The sequence below is a fragment of the Phoenix dactylifera genome, chromosome 1 (assembly GCF_009389715.1).
Source record: "Phoenix dactylifera cultivar Barhee BC4 chromosome 1, palm_55x_up_171113_PBpolish2nd_filt_p, whole genome shotgun sequence".
Taxonomy (NCBI): Eukaryota; Viridiplantae; Streptophyta; class Magnoliopsida; order Arecales; family Arecaceae; genus Phoenix; species Phoenix dactylifera.
This window is the reverse complement of record NC_052392.1, coordinates 26,680,523-26,701,746: the sequence shown is the minus strand read 5'-3', so window position 1 is coordinate 26,701,746 and position 21,224 is coordinate 26,680,523. Positions and strand designations below refer to the sequence as shown.

General features: G+C 36.5%; 1 protein-coding gene across 4 annotated transcripts; it reads left to right on the top strand.

Moving 5' to 3' along the window:
* Positions 1-5,986: 5,986 nt before the first annotated feature.
* LOC103722284 (chaperone protein dnaJ 72) lies at positions 5,987-17,118 on the top strand. Of its 4 annotated transcripts, XR_003388563.2 has the most exons (5): positions 5,994-6,708; positions 12,969-13,038; positions 13,145-13,238; positions 16,624-16,732; positions 16,867-17,118. XR_003388563.2 is itself a non-coding variant. In XM_008812772.4 (4 exons), the coding sequence occupies exons 1-4, from the start codon at positions 6,287-6,289 to the stop codon at positions 16,632-16,634; spliced, it is 597 nt and encodes a 198-aa protein (XP_008810994.1). In that variant the 5' UTR covers positions 5,994-6,286; the 3' UTR covers positions 16,635-17,118. The 4 variants fall into 4 exon arrangements, 3 of the variants coding, with proteins under 3 accessions (XP_008810996.1, XP_008810994.1, XP_008810995.1); XM_008812772.4 differs by having other exon boundaries at positions 16,624-17,118; XM_008812773.3 differs by lacking the exon at positions 13,145-13,238 and having other exon boundaries at positions 6,001-6,708.
* Positions 17,119-21,224: the final 4,106 nt, after the last annotated feature.

The window sequence follows — 21,224 nt, the reverse complement described above, 5'->3', positions numbered from 1 at the left end:
AAAGGAGAAAGTGGGAGAAACCGAAGGGTTGGCTTAGCTTATAAAGCCTATCAATTAGGAGTCAACTCCACCTGACCAGGAGTCAACTCCTCTAAGAGAAGGATCCGCTCCTTTCAAGCTAATCTCTAGGGTTGACTTCAAATAACTTGGAGTCAACTCCTAGCTCCCCTTATATATTCAACCTTGGCTATAGATAGAGCTACCGAATTTTGTTTTCTAAACCATAAGATTAAGTTAACTCCGAAAAATTCGCAAGTTCCACTCGTGCTCTTTCTATCTATTTTATATCCACCAAAATCAACATCTAAAAATCTAATCGAATTAATAGAAGATTGTTTTGAATACCATGAACCAAGATTCTGTGTTCCAATTACGTATAAATTTTATGTCAACCTCATATACTATGAGGTATAAATTAGGCTATTCTTGCACTTCTTTATGGAAGCTATTCTCTTCGTAAGCACTTTAAGTTGCAACTATGGCCTTCTTTTTCAATTTCTCTGATCCTTTCTTCAACTAAGGGCAATCAGATTTGATGTGTCTTGTTCTTTTGCACTTGTAGCAAATTAGGAGTTCTTTTTCATTGTTGCTTGGTTCCCCCTTATCATAGGCTTTCTTCTATCTTGCCTCTTTTTTCTTATGAATCTCTTGAATTTTTTTGTAATAAAGGCCAGCTCTTCATCATCCTCACCATCATCAGATTCGTAACTCTCATCATCTTCTTAAGCTATGAATTTGAGATCTATGATCTTCTTTTTTCCTGACTCTTTCTCATCATTTAGTCTCATGGTAAGCTTATAAGTCATGAGTGAACCAAGTAGCTCTTCCAATGGTAGCTTGTTTAGGTCCTTGGCCTTTTGAATAGCAGTCACCTTTACTTTTCAAACTCTAGTCAAAGATCTGAGATTTTTTCATGTTGTTTCACTGTTAGTTTAACATTTTCCTAAGATTTTTAAACCATTAATAATATCTTTGAATCTAGTGAACATATCAGTGATAGTTTCATTAGATTCCATTCTAAATAGCTCATATTTATGTACAAACATATTTATTTTAATTCTTTAACGTGGTTAATGCCTTCATGAATGACCTTTAGCCTATCCCAGATTTTTTTTAGTAGAAATACAAGTAGAAATTCTATTACTTTCACTATTATTTAATGCATAATACAACACATTCTTGACTTTTGCATTCAGCTAAGCCATTTTTTTATCAAGCTCATCCCATTCAGCTAAGCCACTGTTTGGGAGAGACAATACCATCAATTAATTTGGTAGGTATGTGTGGGCCATTATTCCACATATCATGATTAAGTACTTGAACGAAAATTTTCATATATACTTTCCAATATGTATAGTTTGTGCCATTAAACAAAGATGGTCAATTTATGGGTTGTCCCTCGAAAAAAGATGATCTAGTTGGGGTTGCCATGATCTTTTTACTCTTTGATGGTTAAGTCTTAGAGGGGCAAGAACACCTATTCAGATACCACTTATTGTTTAGATATGCAATCCAAGAGGGAGGGGGGGGGGGGGGGAGGATTGAGTTCTTTTAAAATTCCTTCACAAAATATGCAGTGAAAATAAATTGTGTAGTGAAATGGTGAAGAAAACTCTAAATAAATGCAAGAATAGTAATTCACAAATAAAATTAAAATAAATATCAAGCAATTAAGTTAAGAGAGTAAGAGGGCAATAGAGAAAGAGTAAATATATACCATATATATAAAATTTATAAAGGTTCGGAGCTAAATTCAGCTTATCAGTTCTTTCTCCAATATCCCCTCCTTGAGAATTGAATCCACTAATCATTCACGATGATTACACAAACCATTAGTTCCCCACCAACAACTAATCCCAAGCTTATCATCAAACTCGTAGAACCAACCCGTTTCAAGGCATGATCAAGCGTATCACCAAGTTTCAATGTTCCCTTGAAACATGTTACACAAATCAATAAAGAGAAAAAAAAGGTCTTACAAATAAGTTGCTCCTTGTTGTGAGCAAGATGGATCCCTTCAAATACCTTTTGAATGAGGGAAGCTTGAAATGTGCTCTTGAAGCTTCTTTCTGCTTATATTTTCAAGTTAATGCTCTTTGTGTTGGTGGTTTCTCTTGTATTGAATACTATTCAATGTTAAGCACTTGAGAGATGTGTTTCAATTGATTTTTGATGCTTTTATATCGAGAGAAAGGGTTGGAGATCTCTTTACTGTTGGAGTGCATTAGAGAGTCGCTGGAGACCATTTAATGCACTCTACACCTGCTGGAAAACTAGCTGTTATAGCAAATATAAAGGGGTCAACTCTTGGCTCTTGAGGTCAACTCCTGAGCATCAAGGATCGACTCCTCCCTCGATGGGGTTGACTCCTGAATTATCTTAGAAATGAAATCTTCTGTTTTACACCCTATGGCCATCTTAGGGTCGACTCCTGAGTCTATGCCAGTTGACTCCTACATGTTGGGGTCAACTTCTAAAATACTAGGGTCGACTTTTCTAGACCTAGGGTTGAGTCTTAAAGTCCTATAGAATTATACCTTTTTATCTTGGCCTATGGACATCTAGGAGTTGACTCCTATGAATCGCAAGTCGGCTCCTCTATTGCAAAAGCTCTTGAAACACTTCAAACTCTTTTCCAAACTTGAAATTTATTCTCTTATGCTTTTCTATACATCTCAAAGCTTTCAATTGCATCAAGCTTCCTGTAGAAATGAATCTAATTTCTCCAAAAACACGCAATCATTAGTACTATACTCTAATGTTTTGTGATTATCAAAATTAATCCTTTAGGTCAACATATTTTTCATATCAATATTTTGAGTTGCATCATTTTTTTTAATTTTTATATCAATATTTTTAGCATGCATTTTTTATATGGAAAAAACCAATCAAAACCACCATCAAGCTTTCTCTAGGCTTAATACAATCTAATTTATGGTTTGGATGGACCTTTTCTCCAAGTTTCAATATCTGAAACTTGCTAGAACAAAGTATTAGAATATGTAATAAAAACAAAGTAAAGCTTCCTAAAAAGAAAATTAACAAGAAATTGATGGAGCTCTTAGAAGCAGTTAGTTGGCCTTGAATGGACCGCTCTGTACGAACTCTCATTTACGGTAGAAGATATGATCTTTAAGCTCTCACTGAATGCACTTGAATATTTCTTATTTTTCTCTTTTTGTGCTTCTTTTTCTCTATATGTTCCTTAGGTATTTTCATTCATTTATATCTTCAAAAAGTGGTTGGAGGATGTTTCTAGCAGTTAGGTAATCTAAAATATCTGTTGTGAGGTAAAAATGATCGCTATAATTTACAGAAAACTAGTTGTTATTGTTGTCAAGTGTAGATGGGTCTACTCGACTTCTTTAGGGGTTGACTCGTGATCTTTAGAGATTGATTCAAGATAGCTCTTATTTTTGTTGTGCTTTGTCTTTCGTCTGTGGTCATTGTGGAGTCGACTCTTCTATTCTTTAGGGTCGACTCGTTCCTAATTGGGGGTCGACTCGTGGTCCTCTGAGGTCGACTTGCTAACATGCTGATTTTAGCTATTTTCCAGTCTTGTCTATGATCATTCTAGGGTCGACTTATTAGTTTTTAGGGTCGATTCTTGTTCAACAGAAGTGAACTCATAATCTTCATTGGTCGATTTGCTAATATGCTGACTTTTATATTTTTCTATCTTTCATCTAAGACTGTTCTGGGATCGACTCAACTGATCCAAGGGTCAAGAGTCTTTGTTAATGTGTCGGGGTCGACTTGTATTTTTCTAGGATCGACTCTTGAAACTGCCCAAAATTGAAGTCTTCTATTTTTGCCTGTGGACATTCCAGGGTTAGCTCGTAATGTTCATGAGGTCGGCTCCTCTTAGTTCAAAGCTTTAAAAACTTGAGTTTCATTCTTCCACATTGAGACTTCTAAATTGATAACCTTTTGATTGTTTGTAAGCATTGTAGTACACTCCAAGCAAATAATTAGTAAACTTTTTACTCAAACATTTTGTATTATTAAAATCAAACTTTTTAGGTCAACAATACTAATGTTTTTATATTATCATTCTGCTAAGTTGGAGCATGTTTATAACATTATACTTTTTGGTAGTTTATTATGCTTATCCTAAAGTTTGAAGTTGCCACCTTGATTTGTAACCTAATGGGCAAGAAAACTTTGAAATCTTTGTGATTAGGGGACAAATGGATAGGAAACATAGATTACGAGTGGGATGTTCACACACACCAAAAAAAAAAGAAAAGAGTGGAGATGTGAATGTTGGGTTTGTTTACTAATTGTATTCCTGAATCTTGCTAGAGTTTACTTGCTGAATATTAAAAGAATGCTAAAAGATAAGAAAGAGTGTGTGAGAAGGGTGGGAGTGAGGTGCCTTGAAGAAGGTAATTTCTTCAGTGGGCTACCATTTCTTCCAACATTCAAATGCTCAGCAAAGGAGATAAAGTGTAGATATTCTTGATCCATGTAGAGGTTAAGAAGGGTGAGATAGCATATTAATCCCTCGGATGCAGGATCTTTTTTTAAAATTGTCGCAAATGTAAAATAATTTTAGAAATATGATGAATTCTTGCAAGTTTGTGAATAATGCAACTACTAATACTATGGTTAGGTATCAATAAACCTGAGCTGCAGCATGTCTGGCTCTTGAGTTATTGGAGGGGGTTAGGATGCATCGCACTAAACATGCGCATTGGACCACCATAGTCGTAATTGATCTGCATGTAGGTCAAGTTGCAAAATTCCAAGTAGATTTTAGACTTAAAAAGAGAAGTATTGATAGATTGCATGACCGTATGAGAAGAGATTTTAAGTAACATGCTATACTATTAAAATATACTCCTCACCATATTCGTAATTGATCATTATAATGATTATAACATCATTGTTGGTCTCAAAAATAACATTTCAAATTTTTAATATTTAAATGATAATTACCATAATTGTTTTTATAACAATATTATAATGAAAAATGACAAATAATAACAAGAAACCAATGGTAGTTATCTTTCGCTTCACTTTTTATTTAGATAAAAATAATCTATTTTTTGATAGCTTGATCACTTTTTCAGAGAAATTAATGACAAAAATTAAAATTTTAGGAAAGCTAGTATTTTATTTAAAGAAACATCCAAGTGAAGGTAATAACTATGCTATAGCTGGTCATTACAAAAATTATAATTACTGTTACTTCTTCGCTTGTTATTACATCTCAATATCTATTAAATAGAAAAGAGGGAGAAAAGTCGACCCCTCTCCAAAATTAAAAAAATATAAAAAAAATCTTCTTAATTATTTTTGGTACTTATGTAAAAAAAGAAAAATTTTGCCCATATTTTTTATCCATCAAAAAAAAATTGGTTTTTAGTGGGACTCTCCGAAAAAGAATAAAGTAGATTTTTAGTGAGACTTTTCAAATTTATTCGAAAAAAAATTGGAAACGGTATTCCTCGTTATGGTAATAATAATATTTACGCATCTCATATGTTTTTTGGTAGGAAAATTACCCACATAATACTGTTTCATCATGTCATATGGTTTGTTTGGAAAGAAAATAATATGTTAAAAGGAATAAAGATAATTTGAAATTTATGGAAAAAAACCACATAAGAATGTTACACAAAATTACATTGCAGTTTTCATTATCTCCACACAAGGACACATGTTAAACAATTTATCTTTTTCATTAGTTTTGATCTATTTATTAGTAAGATGTTGAAAGTAAAACAGTTAATAATTATGAAACACATTTCACTTATAATACATTTTTTATTTTATTTTCAAATTTTTATTATTATATAAAAATATATTTTGGTTTGATTATCTTCACGTGCATTGTATGGGCATTATTTTTGTAAATACATTAAAAAATGACTAAAATCGTTAAATGATGACATTACTGAGATTTAAAATTTTGATATGGAAGGAGAAGAAATTTGTAAACATATCGGTGGCTATGATGCTTAAATATGAGTCGTCATTCTACTGCGTCCCTCCATTCCTTCCAATTAAAGTCACGGCAAAGGGACAAACCACGCGTGTTCCGGTAATCTCGGACTCTAAAAATAAAATCACAAAACACGAAGATCAAATCAAACCACAAACTAAACCCTGGCGAAGTCCTCTTTTTCTTCGTTCATGGATCCCTCCGAAACCTTCTTCTCCAGCACAAACCCCGCGAAAATCCTCGTCGCTTGATCCTCCTCTCTCCTCATATGAGTTTTGCTCCTAGATCCTCTCCGGCCCCAATCCCTCTCCCAAAATCGCTCTTTTTTCCTCGCAGATGGATTATTACAAGACCCTGGGATTGAGTAGAAGCGCCACCAAGGAGGAGATAAAGGGGGCCTTCAGGCGATCCGCCCTCAAATTCCACCCGGACAGGCACGCCCAGTCCTCCGAAGAGGTCCGGGACGGAGCCTCCCTTCGATTTAAGCAGGCATCCGAGGCGTATGAGGTCTTGATTGATGATCGGAAGCGCGCCGACTATGACTGGCGTCGAGGTGGGTCTTTTGATCGGTGGAGCAGCGGGCAGGCTTCTTCTTCCTCTTACTACCATGGAGGGCGCCAGTATGGGTATGGCGGCGGCGGCGGCGGCTACGGCTACCATCGCCCTCCGCCGAGGGATGGTGGGTTGGGATTTGATGTGGAATCCGTGTTTCGGTTTCTAACGAGGCGCGGGTTTCTTGTGAATATTGCATTTGCAAGGTAATTTTTTCTTAGAATTTATCATTGAATTGTTCGTTTTCATGATATAATTTTTTGCTTTTGATAGGTAGTTTCGTGTGTAAATGTATGCATGTTTGCAAGTCTATCGTTGTGATTGTCACTTAAATTCCCCCTGTTTTATCTTTGGGGAAAAGAAAGATGACGGCTTTCTGTTTCTAGTGTGCGTTTCACAAATAATTTCCAGAATTGTTTTTTGATGCTTATTGGGGAGCTCTATTTTTTTCTGCTGGTGCTAGATGCGTTTGTTAATTTGTTAATTTAGATCAATTATTGGGAGGTTAGTTTTAGATTCTGACTTTCAGCAGTAACGTACAAAGTTGAAGTGCATGGACAAACAAAGCCAGTGGAGTTTCTGATTTACTAGCAAGGATGACACTTATAAGAGAGAACATCAATAAAGAGAGTAGAAAGGAATGACAAGAAGAAGGCTCTTTGTTGTTTGATATGTACTCTATGCCATACCCTTAAGCTATGTATGCAGCAGTGGAGCCAGCATCCATCGATTTGGGGTGTTGGTTGGGGGGGGGGGGGTGGTTTGTTGGTGGTGGTGAGGGGGGAGATTCCGCTTTGAGATCTCTAGAGTAAACTGTGTCATTGCTGTAACAATCAACTAGAAGGCTTTTATTTTATTTTTATTTTTTTTTCATGAACAAAAATTAATATTATCAAATCAGAAATCAGAAATTCCTGAGGATATTGATGGAATAAACAGTCCAATGGAGAAAGTCATATTTATAGCACTAACCATTTTTCAGCTATTAGATGGAAAGAAAATGTCTTTCTGCATGAGGACAGATGCTACTGAACTAAGCCAAGATAATGTCAATGTATGATTTCTTAAAAAATTAATGTAGTTGGTGAGGTACTTACCTTCCTTGGCAAGTTCTCATTAAAGAACTTGAGAAGGCTGGAGGCAAACTTTAAGCAAAGGATAGAGCAAGTTATGAGCTGTTTGGTGAAATAAAGAAGGTTCGGTTAACCAAGCTGTCAAGAGGGAAACAATGGATCATTGGACTAGGATGAGAGTTGAGATAATGCAAGGAGGGGGCACTATAGTGTTTAGTTGAGAAAACCACAATTGGCTGATCTCTATGCCTAGGCTTCCATAGGTTTTGGAATTGGAAACTCATAAGAAAGATTTTATTTAGGAGCTTAGTTAATAATGGATTCTCATTGCCTATCTCCAAGTCTTCATAGAATTAGAATCGGAAAAAGAATCTTAAAATGATGATACTTAGGATCCCAAAAGGAAAAACAGGGTTGTTATGAAATAACTGTGACTTTGTGGGATTCATAAGGCTGAGATTCGTGGTAAAAACAATATTTATAAAATGCAATAAAGTAATGATGGCCATCAGATTGAGGGGTTGAGAGGGGGGACCATACTTATGTTAAGAAATTTCTGGATTTAAGTGGGGACCATGACCCCACCCTACCCTCAACCACGCCCCCATCCCCCACTGTATTTGTGTTTGGTCTTTGATTTTGACAAATGGATGATGATATCTTTTCCAGCAACTTTTTCTCCAATGAAATGGCAGTTCAATCATTTTGTCTAATTTCCTCAATATGTCATACTAGATTATGTGCAATAACCATTGTTGTTTAATGGTCTTCATGAACCTTGCTTCAGAACAGTGTTTGAAGATTTTTCGACAAAAGGAGCTGAAATGTTTCATATGTTATTGTTGTTTAACTTGCAGTCATTTTAGCACTTAATCATTCTACCACAAATTGTTCCTCTTTGTTATGGGCTACCCTTAATAAACTTGCATCTGCTAGAAGCTCACTGCAATACTTAGAAAAGATGACTGCAAATACACATTAGTTTGTAAGAGTAATTTCTCGTTACTTAGGAATTCATACACTTTTGGGTTCATATAGTAATTTTGTATCTGTAATGAAGAAAACTTGCATAAAACATGCACTATGAAAATTCTTAGGAGGTATTAAGAAGCATAGATCAGGAACGGAATTGAATATGTGGTGGATTTAATAGTTCGAGCAGTTCACCCATCATAATCTTTTTGGGCAACAAGTTTATAAAGTAGCATTTCTTGATCCACTTGTATGGTTATGCGTATTTGTTAACTAACTCTTCTGTTGTAAGCTTTAATTTTATAACTTGATGGATCCTGCATTAAGCCTTTGCTCATATTCTTCAAGTGCACTTTGGCATTATTCTCAGTCATTATCAAATCTAAGCACTATGGATATTCTTATGAAATGTTTAAATGCACTTGATCCTTAATTGCAAAGGGTACACCAGGTGGCGTGAGTTATTGTCAACTGATAAATACCAGTACTGACACATTAAGTTTGGTATAGCCCGTAATTCACACCTCGGCACAGACATTGATGAAGTTATAAGCTGTAAATGTTTACTATCAGAAGCAATCAAGGTTTCATAATGTCCCTTTCCGATGCATAACAGAAATTTTGATTGGAATAGAAGTGAGTGAACATTGTCACTAGATTAACCATTAATTTCAAACTAGAAAGTTTCAGAATGTGAACCATTACTACATAAGAATTGTATTCTGTCACCATGTTTGCTTCTTTGAGTTAATTTATCTTATCCCTTGAAAATGCAGTGTGAGGGATATAAAGTGCCAAATTTCTCAACCTTCTTTCTTTTTTCAATGTAGAACCCAAATGACATTTTACACTGGGCACCAAACATGACTATTGAATGTTCAGTAAGCTTGTTAGACTACTTAAAAAAATAAATAAAAGAACATGCAAGATGATAGACAGATGATAAAATAAATGATATATCGACATTGTCATGGAAAGCAACTTATGAACATGACTATGAACCCTTATCTTACCTAAGCAACTGCCGAAGAAAGAAGAAATACTAGTTCTGCAGTTACACACTCTTGAGTCAAATGATGTAAGTTGTTTGAGATAGCAAATGAATCCTGATGCTTAGATGTATGAACACATTGAAACATTAGATGAAGATGATTTCTCCATTTAAACAAACATGTGAAGAAAGGTTTTTTTTCTTCCTTGGAACTAACTGCATCTGTCAAGAAAAGATTCAGTTCTTTGTAATTTTAGGCATTGCACTGTGATAGTAGCAGTGCTAAAATTTACCAACATGAGAGACTTTAACTTCTGGCTCTGTGTGCACTCAACTATTGGTAAACTAGGAGGACAGTCAACCAACTCCAAACAATTCCCTCTTGCATAGGATGACCTCCAATATATATCACATTTTAGTTATTCCTTATGCTTCCTCATATTTCCAATGTCTAGAAAATCAATTTTACTATTCTGAAGAAATGTTGATTTACCTACAATTGCACATGCTGTGGAATATTAAAGTACTATTCCATTGTGCTAATAAACAACATAATTAAATAGTGGCATATTATTTGGAATCAGAATTTGTAAACAAGTCCACTAAAATGCTAACTTGAACTTAAAATTATGCCCTGTCTTCTATATTTTTCATTTTAACAATAAGAAATATCTAAATTTTACCAATGTAATCTTTTACAATAATTATGGAAAGTAGAAGAGTAATCTGTAAGAGGTCAATCTCCTCTTCCTCTTTGTCAAATTTGCTATGTTCACTATCTTATACAGTGTATGTGCTATATCTTTTATATTCATTTTCTTGAAACTCTTGGGCAACCATACTGGAATGCACTTGAGCAACAGAAGAGTGGTTTATTTGAGGCTATGTGGACTAAACAACTTTCAATGATTTGGATCAGACACTATGTAGCTTTTTTAAGTTCTTATTTACGTATTACTTTCTAACTAGTACAAGTAAACTCCTTGATGATTCAGGTTCTTTTTTAATAGATCACCCATCCAACCATTTAGTAGAATATTTGCTATTCCATAGGTTTCCCCCTTTAGTGGGCTTGAATTAAAAAGTGCAAACCAAATCATTATGCCCCATAAACAGGGAGTGCAGCTTTTGGGAGGCACTATTTTTACTGGTTTTTGGAAAGTAGAATCTATTTATTCTCCATGATGGTTAAATTTACATCTCATCATGCAGACAGGTACGTGCAGACATGCCAAAGAAAACTCGTCACAAGACAATAAGATGCATTAAGCATGGTAATAATACTCATCTTAGAAGAAACAGACTATGCGCCATATTGCCAGGAATAACTGTTATCTATTCTTCAAAACAGCTACTTATACCAGGTGATTATTGGAGGGGAATGCTGTCAGCATTGCAGAGAAAGCCCTTCGATTTTAATTTTTTTTTTTTGTGTATATCTGACTTTTAGTAATAGATTTCACCATGATTCCTTATAGCACTTATACTGATTGAATAGGAAGAAAGGAAACAATCTCTCAGTTTTAGGGTTTATCATTAGGTATAGATAAAGAGGTACAGCTGACAGAGTAATTTTAGGGAGAAATAGGGGAAGGGAAAAGGGCACATCCCCTCATTTTGATACAAGATGTGCAGCATGCCCGAAAGATAATATAAGTGATATATTGAGTTTGGTGGCTTCGGCCGCCATTTCCCTTAAAAAGATGAACAAAGATATTTTGAGTTGGAAGACATAATGTACCAAATAAGATCACAAATGGTTCACTTACCTAGCTTTTCCTCTTATGCTATTTCTAGTTGAATTGGAAGGAACTGATGGAAGAAGTGGCAATGAGTTTTGAGGAGCATATTTTATAATTAGTTTCTTTTATGCTATGTCTAGAAGAACTGGTGGGAACTGATTGAAGATTTGGCATGCCTTGTTTGTAGTGAGGAGGGTTCTTGTTCTTTGTGAAACCATCAAAATAAGCTCCTTGGACCAGGGGGACAAAAGCATTGGGCATTGGATCTCTTTTCAAGTTTATGATACATGCCTATCTTTTAATTTCACCTCGAATAATGATTAAGATATCATGTTAAAGTGTAGGTAAGCTTCTAATATTGGTAGATGGAAAGTTATTTTTGATGTTGTGCTCAAGTTTCTTTGGATCCATTTTAGATTATACCCCTTTCTCAATCATTGTAGTGGATTTGCAGGGCCTTAAACCATTCTGGTTTCTGAGTATTTGTGTCTTTAACAGTGAGCCAAGAGATAAACTCAATGTTTGACAATGTGCAAGTCTACAAGATTGATGGGTGGTTATATCAGAGTTTTCTGTTCAAGCCTTGATTGTATAAGAATATTATAGAAATTGGAACAATAGTTTGTTTGGCGATTAGGATGGGAAATACCAAGTTGGTAGTTGATGTTGTGTATTGGGATGTGATGAAAATGGAGGTAATATAGAAAGTAGACTATCCCACCATGTTGGGTCATTCTTTGGTTATGAAACACCCATCAGCCTCACCGGTGCTTGATTTTTTTATACAGTTGTTTTGCTGGATCTGCAGTGTTACTACCATTCTTTGCTGTGCAGTTGACTGTGCACCAGTCTGTCGTATAGCCCTTGTGGGATATTTGCCTGATGTTCAAATATTGTCTTTATTGTATAGGTTGCTAATTGGCAATTTATGGTCGAGAGGTTTGAGAACAATTGGCATCTATATAATATTATAGTTTTTAGCCTAAAGCTGGAGAGAATATAATTAATAATGGAGCAACGACTTGGCCACATCAAATCTGAGGTTCTTGTCTTTAGGTTTACTGTCATATGTACATCCAGTTCAGCCCCTGTAGTCTTCATATGATCTTTGGATTTGATTAGATAACATCCTACAAAAATTTATGGTGGGTCGGCAATTCAATGGTTACCCTACCCCTTTTTTCTTGAACTCATGTCTGCAGTAATGCTGCATGATGATATTGACTGCTTCCATTTCCTTGATAGCCTCCTTAGACATGATGAACTTCCTCTGCCAATGAAGTTCTCTTTTGTTTTCTCCAAAAGTGGGTTGTTTATATAGGATGCCCAACAATTGAAAGATTAAAATATCAACATTTTGTTATGAAACTGTCTTTTGATTGAATACAAAATTTCAAAGGACTGGCTTGTCAACAGTTCTATGTGGTTTTCATGATCATGTTACATATTGTATATGATTTTGCAAATTTTGTCTTTCCATTTTTTTGGTTGACTAACAATCAATTGTACAGTAATATAGCTAACTATGCAAACATTTAGAAGGGTGACAATAATAAAATGTAACAATATATTAAGGTTTGTTGAGAATCAGTTTTTTATTCCTCTTTAACATATTGCTATGTAATGATGACAATTCAGTTAACAAATGTCAAACTTTTAAGGTGTTGCACTGACAATTCTCTCTCCAGTGCCATATTAGGTGGAGCTATTTTTATTGAGAGAAGTGCAGGAGGTCTTTGGAAATTTATCAATTCTGGGGTACGTATGTTACGTCTTCCATCAAAGCATTATAGTTATTACTTTCCATTAGGCTGGATTCGCTTGCCTTGCCTTACTACTTTTATGTTACCACAAAACATTTCAGAAGGCCTTGTTTGTGCAAGGAAAGCCCAGCCCTTCATTGCGCTTTTATCCACTGCTGTATAGGAAAGCTGACAGTCATCAAGTTATGCCTGCAGGTCTTAGTTTGAAGAATAAGCATATCTTCCTTATTGTATAAGTTCTTTGTGTATATAGAGATGTAGAGTTTGGTCCCCTACATTTACTCAAAATGAATAGGTTTTGGTGTTATTTGACACCAAAAATCATAATCAGCCTTCTGAACCATATTTACTGGTTAAGATGCACTCAAACATGTTGTCATAATTTAATTTCCTTGCACAAGACTGTCCTTCAGAAGTTAGGCATATTCCATGCCAGATGTATTCATCTTGGACTAACCATGTGGCTTTCATAAGACTCTTGGATGTGAAGAGATCATGCCTTTTTCTCATATCTTTCCTGTACCCTTTTTTTTGGTTTTTATTAGCTTTGGTCTATTAAACATAACTATGCTCCAAATACTTTCCCTGCGACATGAGTTCCTGATTGATGATTGTTATATTACTTATTTACTTTATTTGTTTTAGTTCTAATGCTTCTCATCTTTTAACCTATTGACAGATTTCAGTAAGTTAACTTAATAGGTGCCACTTGATTGACTTGCTGTTATAATGCAAGGGGCCTGTTTATCTGCTGTTTGTTTTGTTTTGCCTCTGTGGGTGGTTATGTGTATATAATTCAGCCTACAGGTTTGTGGACTAACTTCCACAACACCCCCCACAACCCCCCCCCCCCCAAAAAAAAAACTCCCTTCCTCTTTTTCCTTTTTTTTGGGGGGGCGGATGGGGTCCCCTACTGAATCCATCAACAAACCATTTGTAAACCCGAACCTGAGCACCCTCAATCATGCTTGAATTGTACATTACCATCTCGTAAACTGGACCTTGAATTGATGTACGCCTCCTACAAGGCTAGGTCCAACTGACTCGGTTGCCCTTGGGGCCATGACTTTAGACTCAAACCTAACCCATTGGCTAACCATGTTCAGTCAGATCAGGTCTATGGAAAACATTTTAGACCCATTGGGTCATTCAGGCTGAGTTGAGTCAAATGTAAGCAGATCCAACTTAATGTTTGAGACTTTCTTGGGCCGAGTCTAGCTTCAAGGCCATTGTAAGATTAACGAAAATAGGAACACACTGTTTATTGCAACAAAAGGAAGTACATGGATAACAAGTAGAGAGAGGACTTTAAAAAAAAATTGGTGTATAATGCTATCCCTAACATCATCGACCATGATGCGCTTCAATCTTAATCAGGTCTTCAGCCCACCAAATAAATAACCTTAATATCAACAGATCTCATGACAGCATGAATGACAAGAGGTTTCAGGGATTTAGAAGTCCTAAGGTTCTGGGTTGAATTAGGTCATTCAGGCTGAGTTTGGTCAAACATGTCGCAGATCCAACTTGATTGCATTTCAGACCTTCTCAAGCCAAGCCTAGCTTCAAGGCCAATGCAAGATTAAAGAAGAAAAAAACATGCTGTGTATTCAGAGAAAAATGGATGACAAGTAGAAAGAGAACTTAAAAATGGTCGTTGGTGTGTAATTCTATCCCTGATATTATCAACCATGATGTGCTTCAATACTAATCAAGCCTTCACCACCACCACCCCTCCCCCAAAATAAATAACATTCATATCCAACCTACAGACCACATGGCAGCAGCATGAGTAACAGAGGGATTAGGGATTTAGAAATTATGGGGTTTTGGTTTAAATTAGATTGGACCAGGCCAGGTCAGGTTCGGTCATCAAATGTTTGACCCATTTCAGACCTAGTTAGTCTATGGATCATGCCATTCTGCATCAGTTAGAAAGAAATATTACCCAGACCTGACCTGAGATGGGTCATATTTTAGACCTGTACCTGACCCATTGGTTTAAAAAATTGGGTCAGACCTCACCCAAATGTGTGGGGATCTGATAAGGTCACAGGTTACCATGACTTATTTGCAGGCTTAAACTGCTGTGAGCTGGCCTGGCTGGTATCTGCCTCATTACCCTCATTTGAAAATTGAAACCTTGGGATACAGGATACCCATGGGGTTTTGAGCGGGAACTGCTTTTGTGGGAATCAGGGTGCCAAGCTGCTGTGCTGATGCCCCTCTGGCAGTAGTTATATAGTAATTAAGAAGTAGAAGAAATGTAGAGTTCGTATCTGTGGGCTCAAGGTATCAATTGGATGACACTGTTAATTGCTTTTTTTAAAAGCCTGAACATTGCTTCCTGTTCCAATTCTGATATCCATCTCCAGTCCCAGGTGTATTTCAAATTATTGTCTTAATGAAGATTGCTGCCTTGTTTTGTGAAAAGTTTCTGAACCTGTTTCACTATGGTAGATCCAAACGATTGTGCAGGAATTTGATGTGGCTTAGGCAGCATTACTTCATGGAGCATCCAAAGATTTCCCTTTCTTTTGATAGGTCAAAAAACAGTATGCAGATCTTTTTAACAGCCTATCAAGAGGGCTTGATTCTGGCACGCATAGTTCTTTTAATGCTATACTCTGAGATCAAAAATCTCAATATAACCTCCTCCATCTTTTAGTGTTTCAAGCTACCTTAGTTGAATCTCATAATAATGAGATGATCTTGGTAGTTGATATCTTCTTTTCTGATAAAAAACTTTCAAATAGCCCAAAGAACTACCAGGTACTATATTGCTGTGCAATATCGACTATTCTTTTGTGAAGCTAGAACATTTTCATTGACTGGGTGTACCATCTGTTTCCTTATGATATATACTATCAATTGGCCTTTCTGGGTAGACATTGCACCTTCTTATAGAAGAGTAACTTACATAGAATTAAAGTTAATCCTACAAATATGAAAGTGAGAATTTTCATTATGATTGATGTTTGCTGCACTTCTTGGTCCGTGTTTTCTTATGTATGTTTCCACCTGTATTCAGTAATTGTATCTTCAAATTGAGATCCATCCATTTCTGTGTCATGTCCATCTGCTATGGCCTTCACTTCTTGAGTGCCAGCCCTGTAGCATATGCCGGCCACTTATTTTTCAGTCCTGATACACAAGTTAGCTCATCCTTTGAAATCAGATTTCTTGGATTCAATCTGCTGAAACTGATGAGTGCTTGCTTTTTGCAAGACAATAACATGTGGATTTTCTGCAAAGTTAATGGATGAAATAATGCTTCATGTGGTGTTCATGCATTATTCAACCCATTTGAATTGTCAGAGTTGATTGGAATTGATAAACTACATGCATCCCCCTTTCCAAGTCAGTTGCTAAAGAAAGGGTGGCTATTGACATCTAAGACAACCCATAGTATTCTTCATTTGATGTTAATCTCAAAGAACCATTCTGCAACATTAACTTTCACATATTTGTGGTTGTTGATGGGATTTAGTTCTTATAGAATGCCTGAAGGCATCTCATTTGTGCACATTGGGAATATCGTGGTTTGAGAATCTAATGGCCCTCTGGCATTTGTGTTCAGAAATCATTTGAAGAAGCAATGGAATCAATCGAAAGGGCAAAAGTACGAAAGGACAACAATTGAGGCTGGAAGATCGCTAGCAGTCATAAAAAAACAATTAGCTTAACAGGTTCATGAATTCCACTCCTGTAATTCTTTTGTCTGATCATCTCTTTCAGGCTGTTTATAAATGTGCATATCAGTTTTCACTGAAATGCATCATGGTGTTCTTAAAGTATAACTTTTTTTTTTTGGGTATTACAGGGAGTACGTTGTATTATGGAGATAGTGGATAAACAAATAACTGTTACAAATTATTCATGTAAAGATTCAAATCATTTGATCAGTTAAGCTTTATTAATTGCTATAATGGTGACATATTTCAATGTAATGATTATCCCCGCAATGGTTATGAATAATCATAATCGCTATTATGGACCATCATGAAGGTATATATTTGAAAGTACTTGTTATTTTATTTAAAATATTGTTCGGTCCTAATGGACATCGTGGGCATATAATGGCTTGTAATAGTGATCCAATGGCTGCAAATATTTATTTATTTTTTTTGTTTCTCGGTGTACAAGCAATGGCATCATACATATATTTCAAAATTTTGCCATGGTAGGATCTAGACATATAGGGAAGGCTTTTGCACAATGATAAGATTGCTTTATTGAAACTTAGGTTTCATAAGTTTAAAACATGAAAACAATCTTCTGCATGTGTGGATAAGGCTGCATACATTTGACCCTCCACAGATCTTGTAGTGGTGAGAATTTTGTCCACCACGGCACCATTTTAGATTTTAAAAATATAGCTATTCTTAAATAACAACCAATATAATTGTTGTATTGTTATAATGGCAATGACATACACAATGGAGTGGTATATGATCTGCTATAGATATGGTAACATAAAGGTCATCGGACAATTTTTAAAGCAACCTCTGTAATTATTACAATGAAAATATTTTTGCATGGGTTAAGTTTTTTTTAAGCATTCCTTTCGGCAGAGATGAAACTGGTACATGATTTTCATCTTAAAAAAATGCTAACATATGTAAGACTATTGGAAACTTGATTTGCTATATCAAATGCCATCATCTCCGAGCCTCTCATTAAATTTAGGGTAGGGTATAGTCAGAGTAACAGTTTCCTTGACTAACTATTAGTTTCACATCAAGCTTCTAATAGTCATCTTTAGTGGCCTTTTGGGACTGGATGCAATCCCCCACTCATAAAAGACCACTCACCTCAAGTATGTTGTCTGGACTAACTCAGGGCCACACCTTCAGACCCATCACTTGCTGAGGATGATGTTGAGGCCTTGGCCAGTACTGGAGGTCTACTGCTCCACCACCACAAGAAACCAAGACTAACCCAATCAAATCTTAACAAGGTGCACGCCGGGCTGGCCTTCAGTGAAGCAAGCTTCATTGATCTAGCCTGCTCGCCCTACTATTTGGTCGACCTTCCAGGGGCTCTATGCTCGCACACACACATGTACGCATGTATGTAGGTTTGTATGTGCATGCGTGTGTGCATGCATGCCTGCTACTACCATGTTAATAGTATCTTGGAATGTAAGAAGCCTCTGAATGCCTGCTAAGCAATGTCCTGTTAGAGATACCTTACTCTCTTTACACTGTACTGTATGCTGCCTTCAAGAAACCAAGCTTGATACCCTATGCACTTCTAGGGCTATATCCTTAGCCATAGTCTAGATGCCTGGACCTTCCTATATGTCAATAGCTCAACTAGATGCGTCTTAACCGCTTGATCCACCTTCAAAAGCCAAATGATTCTTTTCAACAACTTTATCATGGATATAGACCTACTTGACCTGCGAATTCACAACTGGCCCTTCACATGGTCAAATCACCACGAAGAAGCCACTTCGGCCAAGTTTGGATAGATTTCTAATATTGCATGAATGGGAATCTAACAAGCCCCTTTTGTATGTCCAATACTCCAAAAACCTACCTTGGATCTTGCACTATTAGGTCTTATCATGCTTTTGATACCTTTTGGACTATCTAAGCTAGTAGCAAACTTTACTAACAAATTAGCACTCTTACGCTTGGACCCAAAACACTATAGCAATGTAAATGTTTGCAACAGCATAAAGAGAAATAAATTCTTAATAGGATCCAAGGGATTGCCATCCTTGAGGAACACCTAAAGGGTCTAGTGCAACATGAAGAGAGATTCTTTGGCATTAGTGCTCCAAGTGGCAATGCCTAACTATTTTACTTGTTTAACTTAATTCAACCTCTCGTAGGTCGCATTAGGGTATGTGTTTAATAAAATGGTTGAATGTGGGTCTGGTTTTTGACCTGTTTAATAGATTGATCAGATTTGGGTTGATAAATTTTTTATATATCTTGTATCCGACCTGGTCTGTATCTGCTCCGGCCCAATCGGATTACCACCTCTGTCTCAAGGATAACTTGGTTACAAGCATGCGACAAAATACCACTTTCTTTAACAAGATGGCTAATTTGTTGGCTTCGTAGCAACCGGTTTACTACTTTGGTAATTGAGCATGGAGCACTTACTAATGCCCTAGACATCACCAAAGAGTTATTTTTTTTCTTCTTAGAGCTTTATTTTAACCCTTCTGGTATAAACCCTTCTCCCTAAACTAGCAGGTCTTATACCCGCTTAACCTTCACTTTTCTTTTCTTGAAGCCGATCAAACAAGCAAATTTTGACCTTGGCTAGCAGAAAGTGCCAGCCTTTGGTAGTTTTTGCTTCTCCTTCTACCAAATCTTTTGGGACATAATGAAAGGTCTCCTTGCTCTTTTCAATTTCTTCTATGGCAATGGTGTTGGAATTAACAGATTCAACTACGCTTTTATCACTTTGCCTGCCAAAAAGGGGAGCATCTTGGAATATGACTTGAGGCTAATGGGCTTGGCTCATGGTATTCTCAAAATCATCTGTAGAGTCCTTGCTACACGTTTGAAAACTATATAATGCAAGGACCTTATCTGCACTTCCCGATCAGCATTTCTCCATAACGTTTTTTATCCTGGATAGTTTTGTCTCAGCTCGTGAGATGATCTATTCGAAGTCGAGAAACCTTAATAGTGTACTTCTTAAGCTTGGCTTTGAAAAAGCTTTTGGGAGATGGTTTTAGCCATAAAAGAGGTTTGCATCAAGGTGACCCACTATCACCTTATCTATTCCTTCATCATTGATGTGCTCAGTCACATCCTCTTGAAGGGTGCAGTTGGTAAGCTTAATTACTGGTCTCGATCTCAGGACTATTGGTGAATGCACTTTCTTGCTCCAATTTGCAGATGATACCTCTCTATTTTGCATAGACTCAACACAGTGTCTCAAAACAGATGAACTTTTCTTCATTCTTTCAAGCTTATCTATGGTCTTACTAACAACTATTTCTGAATCTGCGTTAGTTATGATTGGCAATGGCCATAGCCAAGGAATTTTTTATCAAACATATTTCATAGCAAATTGGAGGAATTGCATATAATTATCTGGGGTTGGGTCGTCATAGTCGCCCCTTTTCCAAAGACCATTGGCATTCTCTAATCAACAAGGTCGACCAGAACTTGCAGGATGAAAAGGCAAACTACCCTAGGAGGATGTCTCGTGCTAGCGAACTCAATTCTCTCAGTGATCTTGCAGTACTCCATGTCCCTATCTTTTGTCTTTCTCTCCTAGTTCATCAAGCACCTTGATCACATCCGAAGATGAGTCGCATGATATCTTAGGCGGTCATTGTCTCATCAACTAGAAAAAATTGCTGTCAACACAGTCGAAAGAGGTGCTCGAGATCAGAGATCTCAAATCAATGAATCTGCCCTCCTTGAGAAATGGAGATTGAGACTTTTGCAGCCTTCTGCCTTTCCTTGAAAACGAATCATAACTCGAAAACATTACCAAAGGGAACTCATTGTCTCTACATCTGGATATATCAAAGCATCTGCCTCTGCTTTCTAGAATTCTGTTGTGCAATGCACAGACAATTTTAGCTTAACAATCACCATTGGGACTGGCCTAGGCTCAGATTTTGGCTTGACCCATGGCCAGGACCCGTTCGTAAACTTTTCCCTCATATTGGGCACAGCTGCCATCTTCAAACTATTTCTACATGGAAGGCATTAACCGACCAACTTCTCCATCCAATCCATAATAACATTAATTGTGAGGCACTTCAAGTTCGAACTGCTCGATCAAATCCTGGTACTTAAAACTCATGTGGCACTTCTTCCTATTGGGTTAAGCAGTTGTAATCGATGCCGCTGCCCAGGAAAATCCAGTTGTTTGCCTGGTTGCCAATCTAGGAAAAATTACTAATGGCTGACAACCTTGCTAAAGATTGTTGGCCAGCTCCATACATTTGATTTTCTAATATCGAACACAAACAGGATAGCATCTAAATTTACGGCACTTTATGGAAAGCATTAAATCAAAATGTATTCATATTTGAATGCACTTTAAATCATCAAGGAAGTTACCAGATCTGTTTCAAACTTCCCTTCTCACAAAGCTTTTGGATACATGTAACAAATAAAGCACAATTTCATGAAGACATGCCCCAAGAACACAGTAATTTCCATGATAGCAATTTGTAGAACAAAGCAACCACAG

Coding starts and splice junctions, on each gene's coding strand:
- LOC103722284 (XM_008812772.4), top strand. CDS start 6,287: ATGGATTATTACAAGACCCTGGGATTGAGTAGAAGCGCCACCAAGGAG. Junction 6,709..12,968: donor GTGAATATTGCATTTGCAAG/GTAATTTTTTCT, acceptor TTCTCTCTCCAG/TGCCATATTAGGTGGAGCTA. Junction 13,039..13,144: donor GGAAATTTATCAATTCTGGG/GTACGTATGTTA, acceptor AAAACATTTCAG/AAGGCCTTGTTTGTGCAAGG.